The following is a 17,548-nucleotide window of genomic DNA, read 5'->3' on the forward strand; positions in this document are numbered from 1 at the left end:
GGAGAATAAGACTAAACTATATATATACACTATAGTAGGGGTGGGGGATATGGCTCTAAAATAATATCACGATATTTCAGGGTATTTTTGCGATAACTGTATACTTGGCGATATAGGAAAACTAAAATAATTCATTAATTTCAGGAATATAGTATAATAGTATAACAGTATAATCATAATGTGGCAGAAAAAATAGCATAAAATAATATAATGCAGCAAATAATATTGCAGAATATTTAGTGCATGCATAAAAACTTCAAACTAAAACAATTATACAATAAATAAACCTAAAGCTTCACAGTAAATAATACATAAATAATTTTAAGACAGAACAGCCCTATTATCACGCTATGGATTTTTAATATCATGATATGTCTGTGACACGATATATTGTATACGATATAATATTGCCCACCCCATACACTATAGACTATATGTAAAATATATTATATAGGGGTTCTGCATGTTTATATGCTATTTTACAGTTTTATGCTATTATAAAAGTTTGGTTGGTGTGGTGCAGTGGATAATACCACCGTCTGCCAGTGAGCTAACTACCATGTGGGAGACATTCCAAATCTGAGTGACTATGCTGTGCTACACCAATACGAGTCATTGGTCAAGACTCCTAACACTACATTGGCCAACCTCTGTAATAGGAATAACCCTGCTGGTTGAGCGTCAGCTAAATGCCGTAAATGTAATCTAATGTAAATGCAATGTAATGTAATCCACATAGTCAACCTCTAAATAAACACACAGCATACTGATGATAACAACATTAATGTGGCCTGAACCTGATCCACATCTGGTATTCACTAGTGGTCCACATACCACTTGGAATGAGGGTCCAGGAATGGCCAGATGTGGTTTTATGGGCCACGTGTGGAACTTCATAATTTATTTTCACTTGAATCTGCTAAAACAGTTCTTTGTGTATATACAAATGGTAATATTTAGTGTAATCAGAAAAGTGAAAATAATTATATTTTAACAATTCTAATAATAATTCAGCAATTCATTCTAGCTATATCTGTCTGTTACTGATTTAAGCATCTCATTCACCTAGACTAGGCTACCTCTACCTCTGCACATTATTCCAAATGGTATACAGATTCATTGCCTTAATGGATGGGTGGGTGGGTGGGTGAATCGACGGATCAATAGATAGATAGATGGATGGATGGATATATTTATTGTCATTGGGCAGTGCAATGAAACTTTGTTGGAACCATCCAGGTGCCAAAATAAAGAGAACATAACTAAAGTAAATAAACATTCCTATATTCCTACACTAATAATCAGGGAACAAAATGAATTCCCATGTACACATGTGAAATATATAAACTATACTAAAGTGACATTGTAATTGTACAAACAAATATTTCACCAAGGTGTGAAAGGGGGTGTTTGGTACACAGTTGCAAGCAGCAAATAAATTGGTAGGAGGGTGAACAGGCAGGATGTGTGTTATTTCTGATCATGGCTGTGAACCTCCAGAGGGTCATGTAGATGCCCTCTACACATTTGGTCATTAGTATTGAGTCTATATATTTGCATAAAATGAAAAGTAAGAAAATCAATCAAAGAGATATGGATAACTTTGGATATTTTACCAGATTCATATAAGAAGGATTTGTGTAATTGATCATTTTAACATATCATTTGCAAAAAGTTATAATTAACTTGGCGGCCCAATTTCTTACATTAATTTCTTCTCTCTCACTGTGTTATGCATGATCTTGGTGAGTATAGGTGTGTGTGTGTGTTTGTGAGATAGCATATTTACCTGCTCTGCTCTACGTGCATGACCAATCCAAGCTTAAAAAAAAAAAGTATGATGAAGCTCAACCAATATGACCACACCAGTCAACCAGCATGAAGAATGACAAGCATGACCAAAATCATTGGTCAGTATACAGTATGCTGATTCTACAAGGATAGTTCATGTTTTCACTTGGATGAGCAGCTTTTATTTTACATTGACCATCAAAGACCAGCTTAGGTTATTCTAAATCAGCTACCACTAAAAGCTGGTAATAAGCTGGATTTTCAACAGGATTCTTGTGTTTCTTTTTTGTATAACACTATAACACACTTTTCATATGTTTTAACATTTTTATCTAATCTTGCTGTGGAAAATTACTAGTATTAACAGTAATATAATAATAATACGTCTGATTTACATCAGGTCTTTTAAAGTTCAGAAATGCTAATTACGGAGTTCCCTGTGTATGTTTGCGATTGTGTTTGCTAAGATGGCGGCAGTCTACATAAACACTACAGTAAGTAGTTTGTCTTGGGAAAGTTTTCCGACAGGGTTTTCTCAGGAGTGCAGCTCCCCTGATAATTACAGCTTCCGGTTAGAAAACCGACTGTTGCACCATTAAACGTGTGCCATCATCAGCTCTGCGCATCATTCATTACAAATGCTGCCTTCATCTATTCATTAGGGAATTCTAATCATGTTATTCAAGAAATGCTTTTGCTAATTAACTGTTCCATCATGCTGGAGTGTGTTGGTGTGTTGCTAAGAGTGGGTCAGGGTCTCTAAAGCCCTCAGCTCCCTTGTTAAGCAGTGCAGCGCATAATCACACATACAGTCATTCAGCCGAGGCTCTGCAGTAACAGTTCTTTTGCAGTAACAGTAACATTAACAGTTCCTGTGTAACAGACTCAGTATAAAGCATGTAAGCATATAAACCTAGTCAATTAGGCTATGTTCAGACTGCCAGTCCAAATCTGATTTTGTCAAATGTAGATTGTATCCAGATTGATATTTGATAGTCTGAACAGTCAGAAACCACATGAACTCTGATAGTTTCAAATGTGATTTGGATTATATATCTCAGTCTGAGCACTGTGGCCACTAAAATTTCCGATTTTAGCATCTGTTGTGTCATTATCACATTTAAAACAACAACTTCATCAAATCTAGAGATTGACAGAAGTACGGGGGTCCAAGTGTTAGTTTCTGGCATTGACTTAATCATCACAGCAAACCAGATGGTTTGTGATGTCCGGAAATGCAAATCTGATCTGATCACTTGCAATTAACAGTGTGTACAGTTATCTCAACACCTCTGATTTAAGAAACAAATCAGATTAGCCTGTAATCTGAACATAGCCTGAGGCCCAATCCCATTTTCCTACCCGTTGTTTTTCCAGTGAAACCCTTATGAATGAGACAATCCTTCAAGAAGACGGTATAGCAACCTAGCTGCTGGTATACTAGTTACTTTAGGGCATCGTATGTCTTGAAACGGGGCAGGTGCAGCGATTAATTATTATTGTCCATTCTTTAATTCCTCCGTGATGGGGAATTTTGTTCCACTTTAAATGCTACAGCCTCTGCCATCCGTTGCCCCATTTAAGGGGAACCAGGAAAATAAGTCAGATAGATAGCCACTAAGACGAACTGCTAGCAATCTTTTTATGCTTATCATGAAGAAAATGTTAATAAAACACTAAAACTGCACAATAAACTATAGTCATAAACAGTGTTGGGAAGGTTACTTTTAAAATGTAATCCCTTACAGATTACTGATTACATCACTCAAAATGTAATTTGTAACGTAATCAGTTACATTACTTCAAGTGAGTAACGTAATCTGATTACTTTGGATTACTTACAATATTGTCGTTTTTTTAAGCCTGAATGAATGTAGCAACCACATATTGCATATTATTCTTTTATTTTTCTTTCCAGTTAACAAATAGATAAACAAATAAAACAGCCTTTTTAATCACTCTATAAAAATACTTATGAAACCATTTCATCAAACAATTTTATGAAACACTTCTATAAATTGATAATAAAACAATTTAAAACCAAACAATGTAACAACAACTGTAAGCTATCTACTTGCAGGTTTGCCACCAGTGTTAATTTTGACAACAAATTTTGATTTAGTCTTAGTTATAGTCTTGTGACGAAAATAGCATTTAGTTTTAGTCACAATTTAGTAATTTAGTCAACTTAGTTTTAGTCGACTTAATGTCATAAGAATATAGTCTACTAAAATTACAGTAAATTTAGTCGACTAAAATGTAAAGGGTGTAAATGTAAATGCTTTTTCATCAGTTCCCTTGAATTATTAACTATACACTTATATGAAATGAAACGTTTAATAACCACTTGAGTAATATTGTTAATGTTTGAATGTGAAATATATTTATATATGATTTAATGTATATTATTATTATTATAGGTGTGTGATTATATATATTTTACATTTAAAATTTTGCTCTAGAAATCAGGTCATAAAACAACTGAATAGTTAAATTATAGTTTAAACAGAGCTGTAGATGCAAAAACAGCTTTTAAATGATCTAGTTTTATCTCCAGCAGTAACCCAGCACACCTACTGGAGCTACAGTCTATAAATGAGATCAAAAACACACCTTCACACACTGTCCTGTAGAGATGCTCTCAGGATGTACTGAGAGACTTCATGAGTTAAAGTGAGAGACTTATGAGAAAGTGCTGTAAGGAACTTTACACAGACTTTTGGGTTCATAGATTCACTTATTTTATTGTTTTATTTTGGATATATTATTGAGTTTCTTTCTGACCTGTTCCTGCTTTAACACTAGCTATATCTTTCCCAGTGTGAGACTAAACAGATGATCTGATCTTAATGAGTGAGTTCTGTATCAGTTCTGTGATTTAGTGCACTGCTGAGTTAAACACATCAGCTCATGAAATAACATCAGCATTAAAACGCGGATCTCTGCATGGAGATCTGTGTGACTCTGGTCTGCAGAAGCTGAAATATTAGTGGTGTTTTTACCGGAGATGGAGTCGCTCCACGCGGTTTACACGTTATCTTGTTTTTCGCGACGTCAAAGGAGAAATATATCGCCTCTCCTCTCTCTATCTCCCTGCTGAACACTGTCGAGTTAACTTCCAGTCGAGCTCCGTAACGACAGTTTAATTCCCGGGTTTGTAACTGAGCGCGCGGCGCTACTGCAGGAGAGGCGGGTACTGATTGGATGAGTACCCCGCTTATCCCGCCTCTCCACCTTCGCTAAAGTAGCAGTGATTGGATCTCTTCCTAACTGGTCCCTACCTTTCACAGAACTAAATCAGTTCTGATTGGATTTCGTCCTTGCCAAACATTTTCGTCTTGTTTTTATTCGTTGACCAAAATGTCAGTTAATTTCGTCTCGTTGTGTGTGCGGAGCCGCTGTCTGCCCCTCCTCCCTGTGTGTGTGTGTGTGTGCAGCGAGATGGGACGAGGGGCAGACAGTTCCCTTTCATATCAGAGCGATTTCACCGCAAAATGTTATTTGCGTTTTGTCAGTGTTGGAAGAGCAAAAATAGGAAAGTACCGCAATGTAATCCTTTAATTTTAGCAGAGTAACTGTAATCTGATTACCATTTATTGAAGCAGTAACTGTAACGGATTACAGTTACTTCTAATTTGTAATCTGATTACGTAACGCCGTTACATGTAATCCGTTACTTCCCAACACTGGTCATAAAGAATTATCACATTTTTTAAAAAGGAAAATACTCACATTTGCGTGTTTCTTTGGTGGTGCCGCCATCCTGCCAGTGATTCCAATAATCCTCTGTTTTAAGTGTTCCTCTAAAAAATCTCTGTTTGAAGGGCCATGTAGCCCAAACACTCCCCCCCCACCCCTCCAGCCTAACAAGAATCAGCACACCCTACTCAAAAAACATTACCGTGGCTACATAAGTGACTACTTAGCACACCCACACGGTTTGAAGAGAGTGTAATAAAACAGCATTTTAGAACACACACACACAGACAAGGTTGTAACAATGTAACAAATGTTTTTAATCAAGTTTCAAAGAACAGCTAAGACACTTAAAATTGCACATTTTCACTGATAAAGCAGCAACTGGTTTAACAGCACATTTTACAACAGCAGGCTCATTGTGTTCACCCGACAGCACACACAATGTAAACTAATCACACAATCGCACTGCCATTCTGTCATTTTCACACACGTAAACATTACAGATCTGCACACAGTTACCATTTTAAAGCCACAAAAAAAAACAATCAACCCCAACAAATTTACTGTAGTCGATTGCTCGAGGCGCGTTTGGTGCTTCTCTAGTTTTATGCTGGAGCTTCCAATTAGTACAGGCAGTACGCTAAGAGGATAATTAACTTCATATTTGCTTGATACATTGCCTTTGAGCTCTTTTAGACTCATCCAGACAGATCCAGAGTAAAGTGGTAAAGAGGCATTAAACTTTCCGGCTGATCAACTACAGTTAGAGGAATAGGAAAACTGGGGGAATTTTTTCCTATTTTCTTCTTGTCAAAGTATTTCCAGAAAACAATGAAGGCCCAGATATAGCTTTTAAGGTCCTACACCACAGAGCGATGTTCCGCACATGCATAAACAGTACTGGGGCGGATTCTCCTCCGGGTGTTACCGGAAAACTCAGGCAGGATCTTGCAGTACTTGGGCATGAGGTCCACGCAGGCGTCACGGAACTTCTTTATCCGCCAGTAGTAGATGAGAGGGTTTAGGGCTGATTTGAGGTAGCAAAGCCACAGCAGCCATGTGCTAATTTCAAAGAAGCTTCGGCTGGTGTAGAAAGAGCTGCTGAAGGTGGCCACCAGGCTGTAGGCGGCGAATGGAGCCCAGCACACGGTGAAGACAGAGAAGAGGATGAGGATGGTGGTGAAGGCACGTGTTTTGAAGCTCATGTCGATGTTGATGTTGAAGGGTCTGCGCAGGCCCGTAAGGCTTAGCTTCCCGGCCTGGCCGAGGCAAATGGAGTCGGAGTTGGAATGGATCCTCAGTGCGTTGTGCCGGATGGTGCCCAGAATGCCCACGAACGTGTAGAGCATCACGGAGAACGGTACAAAGAAGAAGACCAACACGATCAGCAGCACATAGGCGTGGTAGCCACGCTCATCAGTGTAGCCAAACACACACTGGGGGGCACGAGGTGGCATCTGTAATGTTGGGTATCCTATAGACAGCGGGAAGGCTAGGCAGAGAGACAGCGTCCATGACACGACAATAAGCGTCTTTGCTCGTCTAGGACTGAGTCGATCCTGCTTCTGCACGATAATCAGGAACCGATCCACGCTGATGATGAGCAGCACAGCCACGCCCTCCAGCAGAAACAGCCAGAAGAACATGGCTGACAGTCGGCAGAAGGCTTTTCCGAACACCCAGTGTGTGGTGACCGTGGTGACCAGAGCGAAGGGCATGTTGAGCAGTGCCAGCATCATGTCTGCAAACGCCAGGCTGGCCAGCAGGATGTTAATGGCAGAGCGCATAGCAGCGCGGCGGTAAACCATCACACACACCACCACGTTTCCCAGAAAGGCCAGCAACAGCACACAGGCCATGGCCAGGCAGAAGAAGACCTTCAAGGGGAGTCCAAGGCCGTCCACCTCAACCTGACCCACATCCTGCCCTACAGGGGCCACCGTCACCCCCAATGTCCTGAATGTCCCTGAGCTGTTCTCCGAGGAGGACGAAATGTTTTCCATGGCATGGACTGTGTCTGGTCACCTGATGGCAGTGTGTGAACTGGACCAGGCAGTGGACAGAATAGTAAACTGGGCAGTGTATATGACAGTGGACTGGGGATTGAACAGGAAAGTGGAGTGGACAGTGGATAGAACCGTGAATTGGGCAGTGATTGGCCTTTTGCCCGCTGCACTAGCAACAGCGAACAACATCCCTGCACCTGGAGCACCATGTCAGCCGCTGAACTCTCAGCCCACCTGCAGCGGACCACCGACGCATCTCAGAGCAGAGGAAGAGCCTGTGGAGAGAGAGAAACAGAACGGTATCAGCATAAATTTCCACATCAGCAAATTCAGCAAACTGTTTATTTACAGGTCTCCTGGTTTGAACCAAACAGTTGCTGCTGTGTGACGTTGCGTTTGGAATCATTGATATTTATCTCCATTATCTCTGTGTATTGTTTGTCAGCACGGTCGACTGTGTTGCCAATATATAGGCCTGTCACAATAATTTATGTTATTGTTAGCGACTTATAATACAATACCATACGATTCAAAAATGTTGGACACACCTTAAGTTCAGCAGCTTACTAAAACTAAAACTTACTAAAGCGGCTTACTAAAACTAAAACTATTCAACTAAGTAAAGAAAATTATGTTAAGAATTAAAAACCTTAGGAAAGTAAGACCAAGAGCACCCCACGTAAATGCTTCACAGACGTATTTTGGCTTGTTCAGCATTCTTTATTTTACTACATGATTCCTTATGTGTTCTGTTATTGTGTGCATGATTTAGGAAGTATTAATTTACAATGGGGAAAACATTGAATGAGAAGATGTGTCCAAACGTTTGACTTGTACTGTATGTACATAACCTCAACCATTTTTACTTACCTCAATAATGCCTCTTTGTTTACATTACAGAACACATCACATCAAAATGAACACAAAACAAGAGAAGAGGGAGAATCTGAGCCTGCTGCTGCTGTAACCTAGCAGCCACAGAACCTGGCGGTAGCCCTAGAGATTCAGAGTTCATTCCCAGCTGATAATGTCCCTTAAGTTAAAATGGAACGATTGTTTTTCTGCTTTTCTCCACAAGTGTAACACAGTAAACCAGTAACCCCAAACCAGGGGAGGTGACCAGAGAGGAAGAGCTGTGTGCTACAATTTTAACTAAAACACAAAAGAAACAAACCAAAACCTTCATACCAGCCACAATTTACAAAATATAATAGATAACAGGAGTGCTAATGGATTATTAAGCACAGATAATCTTACTTTGTGCTTTAGAAGGACTGCACATTGGTGTGAGAGCACTGATAAATAATTGTAATAATTTTACCTAATTTTATTCTAACCTATTTATGCTAATTATACTGTGGAGCTAAAGCAGTGCAGAAAAGCAGATTTTAAAATGAACTGTGAACCTCTGGATTTTGATATTTAATAGTTCTCTCTGATCAATGGCTGATAGGAGAGCTTTAGTTTAAGCAGACGTTTGAATCACTCTAGCTGACTAGCAGACATGGCTGCATCTCAGTTTTTCTGTACGGTGTTATGAATCTGCGGAGGCTGTGCAGCTCCTGTGGGCTCGGCTTTCTATTTCCAGAGATGCTGTGTGTGGGCTGAAGCAGCATATTCTCCACAAATGGCAAGATTCATTCTCCATTCTGTTTTGTGATAAACTGCTGCCGAGCTGTTCACACATCTTTATATACCTGGTAGGAATTCAGGAAGGATGCTGCAGTCTCAAATAAAAAAAAATATTGCAGTAATTATTTATGACCTTTCTGTTACACAGAGAGGATCTTCAGCGTGTTACTGCCCTGTGACAGCATCAGAAGTGCCTATCCGTTTCCGTTCTACAGGGAAAAACCTGTAGAATATGGAGATTCTTCAGGAAATTGTAAGAAATTATAGCATGTATGTATCTGTCCGCTGAAACAGCTGCTCTGTGGCAAGGGGCAACCAGAGCACTAAAGGGCTCAGGACTAGGGCTGCACAATATATTGTTTAAGCATCGTCATCGCTATGTGCGCGTGCCCGACAGTCACATCACAGGACGTGCAGTGTAACTTAAGGCAATCAAAATAAACACCTCATGTTGCAATGGTTTGATTCTTGACACAAGAAGTAGATACACACCGTTGTCTCTGTGTCTGTGTAAGTGACAGGCTCCTCTGCTGCATGAGAAACGTGAGAAGAAAGGGGATCGCGAGGGGGGCAGGAGAAAACACGAGGTAACCGCATGTCCTCCATCCACATGGTTGGGCACGTGCTTGTAAACACATGTTGAAAGCTGTGCACCTCAGAACAGCACAGTTTTGCACTGGTATTTCCAGTTACAGCTGAATTCACGCATTTAATACCAGAAAAAACACTCTTATTTTGTTATTTAAAATTTTTCCAATATCGTGTGGCCCTACTCAGGACTACATCATCAGCCTCCACCTTGTGATGGGCCTACAAGTGGTAGATTTGGGCCTCTTTAGCCTCTGTTCCCAAACTGACCATGACATCACTGTTTTCTGTCACTCTTTACCCTCCTCCGGTACCCTCTGTTCCATTTTAACCCCCTAGTGCCATGCTCATTTCCACCCACCTCTGGACACTCTCTTCCCAGACTAGTCAGGAACTAGTGGGAGTAAATTTAGTTCAGGTTTAATCCTGGAAAGAGGTATAAGCCTTATTATTAATGTTTAATACTTGGAAGAAGTTTGTAGTTCAGGTTCTTCCTAAAACAATGTTCCAGACATGCATGAATCCTAGTCTCTGACTACACAGCATTTTAAAATGAAACAAAATTATAGTATATGACCAGCCTTAATCTCAGGTTCAGATCTAATACTAAGGAGAGTTTAAGGAAGACTGTGGACTCTTATCTAAACTGTGTTTAGAGTGTTTGGATAAGGATTCACTGAGCTGCTTCCTCTGGTCAGATAAGGTCAGAAATCTCTCTTACATTAAGGAAAATAAAACCATTGTGTCTGAAACTGAAACAAAAATATATAATACATTCTTGTGTGCACAGTTATTAATAAACATAATCTTAATAATAAAAATGGATCATCACACTGAACGTTCTTTACACCAGACATGATGAGCATAACAATACAACGCTTTTGGGTAACTGGGCCCTGATCAGTAATAGAGTGATCATTAAGACATTGCTCAGTAACCAAGTGATCAGTTGTAGAGTGATCAGTTATAGATTAATAAGTAATAGAGTGATCGGCAATAGAGTGGATCGGTAATATAGTGATCAGTAATGTAGTGATCAGTAAATAGAGTAATCAGTTATAGAGTGATGAGTAAAACAGTGATCAGTTACAGAGTGATGAGTAAAACAGTGATCAGTTACAGAGTGATGAGTAAAACAGTGATCAGTTACAGAGTGATGAGTAAAACAGTGATCAGTTATAGAGTGATGAGTAAAACAGTGATCAGTAATAGTGTTTAGTTATAGAGTGATCAGTAACAGAGTGGTGAGTAAGTTAACAGAGTGATCAGTACTTAATAGAGTGATGAGCTGAAGCGGTTTGTTTTTACCTGCGTGTTTTCTGAGCGCATCCTCCTCCAGCTCGAGCTGTTTGAATCACCCCATGATCAGCTCCTTTTCGCCGAATAAATAATCCATCGTGTGAATAAAATCTGTCTATATATCGATGATTAAAATCATTACAGCGGTAGATCAATCTTATCAAATTAATAATTTATTAAAAAAGCTCTGCAGCTGCTCCGCCATTCAACCCAAGAACCCGCACAGGCCGCGCGTGCGCACTCAACACCGACTGCGTCATTTTCACCAAACCCAATCAGCGCTCACTTGAGGGCGGAGTCTGCTTAGAACGACGTTTACTTTGACCAATCTCAGAGATGAAAGGTTTCGCTCTAACCAATCGCGCGCCCCAGTTTCAGAGGGGGTAAAGTGTGGTTGCGTTAAAAACAAACAACGATAAAAAAGACTTTTACCTTAAATACCTTTATATTTTATGAAATTCAATAAATATATATATATATATTTTAATATTTATGTGTTAAACACTTATAATGTTTTCTGATTTAAACATAGTTAATATAGAAATATAGTTTTAAACAAAGCAGTGATTTAATTCATTAATGATATTTATTAAGTTATTAATTATTAAATTGTTTCACCAAACAGCTGCATGTTCTGTGTTAAACTGTATATTTCCTTCATACCTTTGAGTTTAAATATCATATATTATTAATTATTAATATCTGCAATATCTAATAAACAATTATACAGTGAACATGAGCTAAAAGAGTTGGAATCAGGTAGATAAATGTCTGACACAGCATCAGTTCAACATGTTTTCTCATTCATTAACAAAAAAAAAACAATGTTATTAAGACTAAGCAGAATATTTGTTTGATTAATTAATTTATTTTATGATTATTATTATTTTACATTTGTCTTCAGGACTGTTTTTTAGTCTGTGGACCATTGACATCTTCTGCTTTTTCTCTCTCAGAAGCAGTTTGACTAATAGCAGTTTGTACAATTGATACAACTGTGGGGGCCAGAACCCAGCTCTTAAAAAATATTTGTTTAAAGCTATAAATCAAGTCATTATTCTGAACACAAATTTGCAGAATCTTAAATCCCAAACTGAAGCGTTTATTATGCCAGACCTCATAAACAGGACGTGTCTGAGAAAAAAAAGTATGTGTATTCAGCCAGATTAAGGAGCTAGAAGAGCTTTTGTAAACACCATTCATTTCTGTCAGAGAAAAATGCAGATCAGTCCCAGAGCTCCTAATATGGGTGTTTCTCTGTTCCTCAGATAATCTGTTCATTTATTTTTGCCTTTGTTTTTTTACTTTTAGAAAAAAAGACTTCTTCATGGTGCAAGTACATATACATTTCTATTATATTTTATTACTATTTAACAGCATCCACAGTATGTACTTTGGGAAGTAATCCTTCTATAAAGAACCTCTGCCTTTACTGTAGAAACAAAAGGCTAACATATTAGCCTGTGAACAGTGTGTTAGCTAAGGGCTAAACATTTAGCAGTTAGCATGTTAGTGTTTTATGTGTTTGTGTTTTACTCTTTTAATTTTTAAGTAACACTTTAATAAATTAAATTGAAATGCTAAAAAATAATGAGGCAGCAGTATGTAAACTGGTCATGGAGTGTTACTTTAGGGGACAGCTTAGAAGGTGTTATCTAATAAGGGAGGTTAAACACTAGCCAGTATACTCCTGACAAAGCGACTTGAATTATTGAGCGAGGTCTGACTGTGGGTGCTAAATAGACGGGACATTACCATATCATTAGATTTTAAAATCTGTGCAAATATTTACTATTCCTCAGTCCATAAAGTCATGTGTGGACCAGGAATGTAGGCATGATCACCCACAGTGGACAGCGCAGTGGGTGTTAATTATTGTGATTGCATCTGTGTCAAAAGACAAGCAGTAATGAAAAAAAAAAATCACATTCACATATAATTCAAGAGATCCTACAAGCATATTCCACAAGTCATTGCAGCATTATTTTGCTTTCATGGGAAATGGCAAAAATCAAAGGACACAATTACTAGTCACTGTTCTATGACTTTTGACATGTCAGAGTATTCTGAATTAGTTTTGCTATTTACTGTGAGTTTACTGCAAATTTACTGCTTTTTTGTGATTTTATTTCAATACATTATACAATATTTTAATGTAATATTTAATTTTGTTACATTACTATTATTTTACACAGCGATGAAATAATAATTTATTGAGTTATTGAGGTTTACAAATTTAAACATTTTGTTTTTACCGTTTTTTTAAAACTGTTCTATTAAAATAACCTTTCGTATATTTAAGTATTTTCTTAAACTTAATGAAATTTGTTAGTGTCATATCACCAAGCATATTATCACAAAAAACCCTGAAATACTATGATTGCTCTCCTCTAATCAGTGTAAACATTATAATGAATAAGGCACAAAGTAAAAAGAACAAACAAATCAGAAGCACACAACTGCATTTACTGCACATCATGAACAAAAGCATGTACAATTACAATAATAATATTAATAACAAAAAAACTATTAATACCACTAAATGCAGGCTGTTCAATCATTCTCTAAATGTCAGAAAAACAAAACTTTAATTTACAGTTTCTGACCATTGACTCTGACTGAATCAAAGGTCAGGTTCAGCATTAAGAGTCCTTAATCTGTTTTGTTTCCTTGGATTTTGGGGGAATGATCTTCACCTCAAAGGGAATAAAGAAATCTTTCAGAGCCACTGCATCTTTGACCTGCAGTGAGTATTCCTGGGCTATCTTCTCTGCTGTCCACGTTCGAGGAGAGCGTTTGTGATCATTTAAAGCCGTTAGTGCCTCTACAATAGACAGCTTCCCCACTGGAACATCAGTCAGCTCACTAATTCCGAGACCGCCTCCCGGAAGCCCACGCTTTAGAGGCCGGCGTGCTACTTTCTGCAGCTGTGGAATTTCTGTAGCCTAAACACACACAAACACACAGGGAGGGTCAGATGCACCACCAGGAGACTTCACAACATGTCTTTTACATACCACCACAGACACACACAGCAGCAGGGGACAATACACTGCATAGCGTCTTGCACACCACCAGGGGGAAACACACGTTGTCTAGGGTCTCTAAACCTTTACCAAGGGCAACCTACTGTACACTACAGCATGTTGTTACACACACCAGGATGGGGAGATACACCAGCAGGATGCGCTGGAATGAATGTGTTCCTATTTAGATGTTCACTAAAATATATTTTAATATTATTTGTTTTATTAAAATAATAAACGAGTACACTCCCACACAATCAGTGTGTTTAACATATACCTCTTGTACAGGATCTTTAGACTCGACGTAAACCTGTGCAAGTCTGACCAGCAGTGGATTGTCCTTCTTATGGATCTCCTCACTGACCACTGGACCTGCAACACACAAATACACATAAATACAATAACCGGTCATATTTATCCTTGTTACTGAAACTGACTTTTATTTGAAAGCATCTAGTTTGATGTATATTTTGATTCTAGCCTTATTTTAGAATCTAAAACAAGCTACACATTTTTTTATAAAAGTAAACTTTTATATGTTGTTATATTTAGCGTCTGCTAAATGCCTTAAATTGTAAAAGTAAAATTATTAGAATGAATTATTTTCATTCTACTGTAGGACATAAATAAACACCTGATTCTAGATCAGTGCATCTAAATATTGTTTTAGAGTTTAAAAAAAGTGCATTCACTGTTCATTTGAATATGAGGATACAAATATATAAACATGATTACAGTGCAATTTCTTAAAGGAGACTGTGAGATTAGGCGACAAAGTGTGAGTTCAATTGAGGTTACTTAAGTTTAATTGTCTGGTTAAAGCTGCTTAGATTCTTTAGAACTGAAACTTAAAGCCACTGAGAGCACTTATAGAGGCAATCTCCCCAGACAGGGATTACATCTAGGTTTGGACTAAATAGTACTTCAATTAAGATATTGTTTCTATTAAAAGGATAAAGTCTAAGATTGGGCTAAATTTCTGTCCAGAAAACTGACCCACGGCATTACATTTCCACAACAAAAACACCATATGTCAGACTAGTTAACTATTTAAAAAAAAAATCCCAGTAAAAAGTGTAACATTTTGTATGTTTAATTTACAGAACATTGATTTTTACAATATTCTGGGTTACAGTGGTGAACAAAATGGTAGGACAGAGTAAATATTCACTAAGGAAATCTAAATACATGGAATTCTTTTTAATGGCGATACAATATTTAGTGTACACATTGGGACCTCAGTGCTCTATAACCTGCTTCATGTAACCTACATGTACAGCACTGTGACCCTGGAGCTGCTGCTCTGTTTCTATGTAAGACTCCTCCACAGGAACAGTGGGTTAGCATTAGCCGGTCTTTAGCACTAGCCTGACCCGCTGTTTATATCGGTACGTGTCTCGCGCTACCTGGTTGGTAGGTCTCGTGCCGCGGCGCGGGCTCCGGTTTACTCTTGCCAATTTCTCGGTGCGCGCGACTCTCCACATTGAAGCGCCGTAACAAGCGTCCCGCACGCGACCCCATCACGCTCTGCTGCTGCCCGTCCTCTTCTCGGGGTTGGTGATGGGTTAGTGTGTAGCTGAAACCACCACTAGCGCCCCCTGCCGCTCCCCTCCGATCAGCCCGCGTGACTCAGGTAGACCTGCAGCATGGCTGATTAGCATCCTCAGGCCTGACCCTGATATCTACACATTAAAAACAAACTAGCTCAACGTTCAGTTTATACAAATTTAAACCAACTAGTTCACATTCATTTGTTTGTGTGTTTTTTTTTTCATTTATGAATGTTATGCTGTTATTCCTTTTAATAACCATAAAAGATAGACATAATGTCTATTGGAAAAACAGTAGTGCAAGAACCATTGAGGCAAGATTGAAGTAAGAGCTCATTTTTTTATTAATTTAATGTGATTTAGAGCACTTTTTAATCATGTTTTTTTTACTGTTTAGGAATGTTTTTGAAAAAAAAGTTGATACGAAATGTAAAAATACAAACAGGCTCCCAATGCAACTGAAATAAAAAAATATTACACGAAATTTAGTTTTAGTGAGTTGGATTTATTTGCTATACAGAGTCTTCTTTTCTGTGCATTATAGACAGAAAACATCGTTCTTACATTTTTATCACTGGAGATAATGCAGATCTGAAAGCGTTCAATAGGCTGTTATTTTTTTATAGAACCCTATTCTACGCATCCATCACCAGCCCCCCCCCCCCCCCCCAAAAAAAAAAAACACACTTATTTTATACTGAAATTTGTACTTGAGAACAGTATCAAATTATTCAGTACAGCAGACATAATTTTTAAGCGTTTAATCTCCAGTTTTAATTCAGTTGTGCTCTGACTGCATCAGAGAGAAATATCATAAATATACAAATAAGATTTCTTTACCTAGTTATTTAATAAAATACATCATACAATTTAAGGAATATCTTGGTCAGGTGGATATTTAAATTAGTTATTAAGCTCTATTCACCACATTCATTTTTTACTCACTCGCGGGCTCCCTCTAGCGGTGTGCGCGAGAGTGAACGAAATTCAGTTTTAGTATTGTTTTTTGACTTGGAACTCTTCCATGGAGACCATTTTCGAGCAGTCTCTATATTATTAATAAATTATTAACACTGACCCTAACTGAGGCAACTGAGAAATATATATATAAAATATTGTCTTTATACTTAATAAAAACATTCACTAAACTGTCTTTCACTGTAAAACATGTTAACAGCTAATAATAATTACTTTCTTACAGGTAATATACTCACACTAGCTAACCTAAACCTAATCAATTATTATTTACATTTCTCTTTTGCTACTGGCAGTATTTTTTAAAGTAATGTAATTAATAATTAAAACAATACTGAGAGTCGTGTCTGACCTATGTGTGAAAACCTGATGTAGGAATACAAAAAGCTTCTTCAGGAAGTAAAAAAGGAAAATAAAAATGAAGATTTGTGTTAAAGAAAACTCATACCATACATACATTAGCCATACCTAAATTTGTGTAGAAAATGAATGCATGTCATGTATGACCCATGTTGTGCATTAAAAGGGTAGCGATATAAATAGAGTTTTTATTCGAAAAGTAAGAAAGGTAAAAATGAAATAAGGATGTATTTTGATCAAAAACAAGTTAAATGAGGATTACCTTGACTAATGAGTGATTGAATTAATTTATTGCAAACATATAGAAAATTAAATCCCAGCCAGGTCACTTTTGACCCATGTAGCACATTAAAGAGATAAGTTATTTATTTCTATTCAGAACCCTGCTGGCACTTCAAGTCTTTTGCTGATTCATTTCATTCTCAAGGCGCTTTAAAACAAATATCTGCACACTGAAAGCACACATAGCCCAACATTTTGAAACGTCATTTTTACAAGATAGACTGTTGACAGTAAGGCCAGTGTTTGTTAGCAGCATTAGCCTAGCATCTTCCATTGTAAACTATAGAAGTATAAATCAGTTACCAAACATATCAGGGCTAATCAACTGAATCTGGGATGA

General features: G+C 37.8%; 2 protein-coding genes across 3 annotated transcripts; both read right to left on the bottom strand.

Moving 5' to 3' along the window:
- Positions 1 to 5,783: 5,783 nt before the first annotated feature.
- gpr63 (G protein-coupled receptor 63) lies at positions 5,784 to 11,267 on the bottom strand. Of its 2 annotated transcripts, none has more exons than XM_007240829.4 (2): positions 11,025 to 11,267; positions 5,784 to 7,771 (listed from the first exon to the last, which is right to left on the bottom strand). In XM_007240829.4, exon 2 carries the CDS (start codon positions 7,491 to 7,493, stop codon positions 6,351 to 6,353), a length of 1,143 nt encoding a protein of 380 aa, XP_007240891.1. In that variant the 5' UTR covers positions 7,494 to 7,771; positions 11,025 to 11,267; the 3' UTR covers positions 5,784 to 6,350. The 2 variants fall into 2 exon arrangements, with proteins under 2 accessions (XP_007240891.1, XP_049333523.1); XM_049477566.1 differs by lacking the exon at positions 11,025 to 11,267 and adding an exon at positions 9,621 to 10,464.
- A 2,193-nt stretch (positions 11,268 to 13,460) lies between these two features.
- Positions 13,461 to 15,615, bottom strand: ndufaf4 (NADH:ubiquinone oxidoreductase complex assembly factor 4). The gene is made up of 3 exons (XM_007240828.4): positions 15,448 to 15,615; positions 14,319 to 14,413; positions 13,461 to 13,960 (listed from the first exon to the last, which is right to left on the bottom strand). Exons 1-3 carry the CDS (start codon positions 15,560 to 15,562, stop codon positions 13,658 to 13,660), a joined length of 513 nt encoding a protein of 170 aa, XP_007240890.3. The 5' UTR covers positions 15,563 to 15,615; the 3' UTR covers positions 13,461 to 13,657.
- Positions 15,616 to 17,548: the final 1,933 nt, after the last annotated feature.

The sequence above is a fragment of the Astyanax mexicanus genome, chromosome 1 (assembly GCF_023375975.1).
Source record: "Astyanax mexicanus isolate ESR-SI-001 chromosome 1, AstMex3_surface, whole genome shotgun sequence".
Lineage (NCBI taxonomy): Eukaryota > Metazoa > Chordata > Actinopteri > Characiformes > Acestrorhamphidae > Astyanax > Astyanax mexicanus.

Coding starts and splice junctions, on each gene's coding strand:
- gpr63 (XM_007240829.4), bottom strand. CDS start 7,493: ATGGAAAACATTTCGTCCTCCTCGGAGAACAGCTCAGGGACATTCAGG.
- ndufaf4 (XM_007240828.4), bottom strand. CDS start 15,562: ATGGGGTCGCGTGCGGGACGCTTGTTACGGCGCTTCAATGTGGAGAGT. Junction 14,414..15,447: donor GCACGAGACCTACCAACCAG/GTAGCGCGAGAC, acceptor TGTGTGTTGCAG/GTCCAGTGGTCAGTGAGGAG. Junction 13,961..14,318: donor CTAAAGATCCTGTACAAGAG/GTATATGTTAAA, acceptor GTGTGTGTTTAG/GCTACAGAAATTCCACAGCT.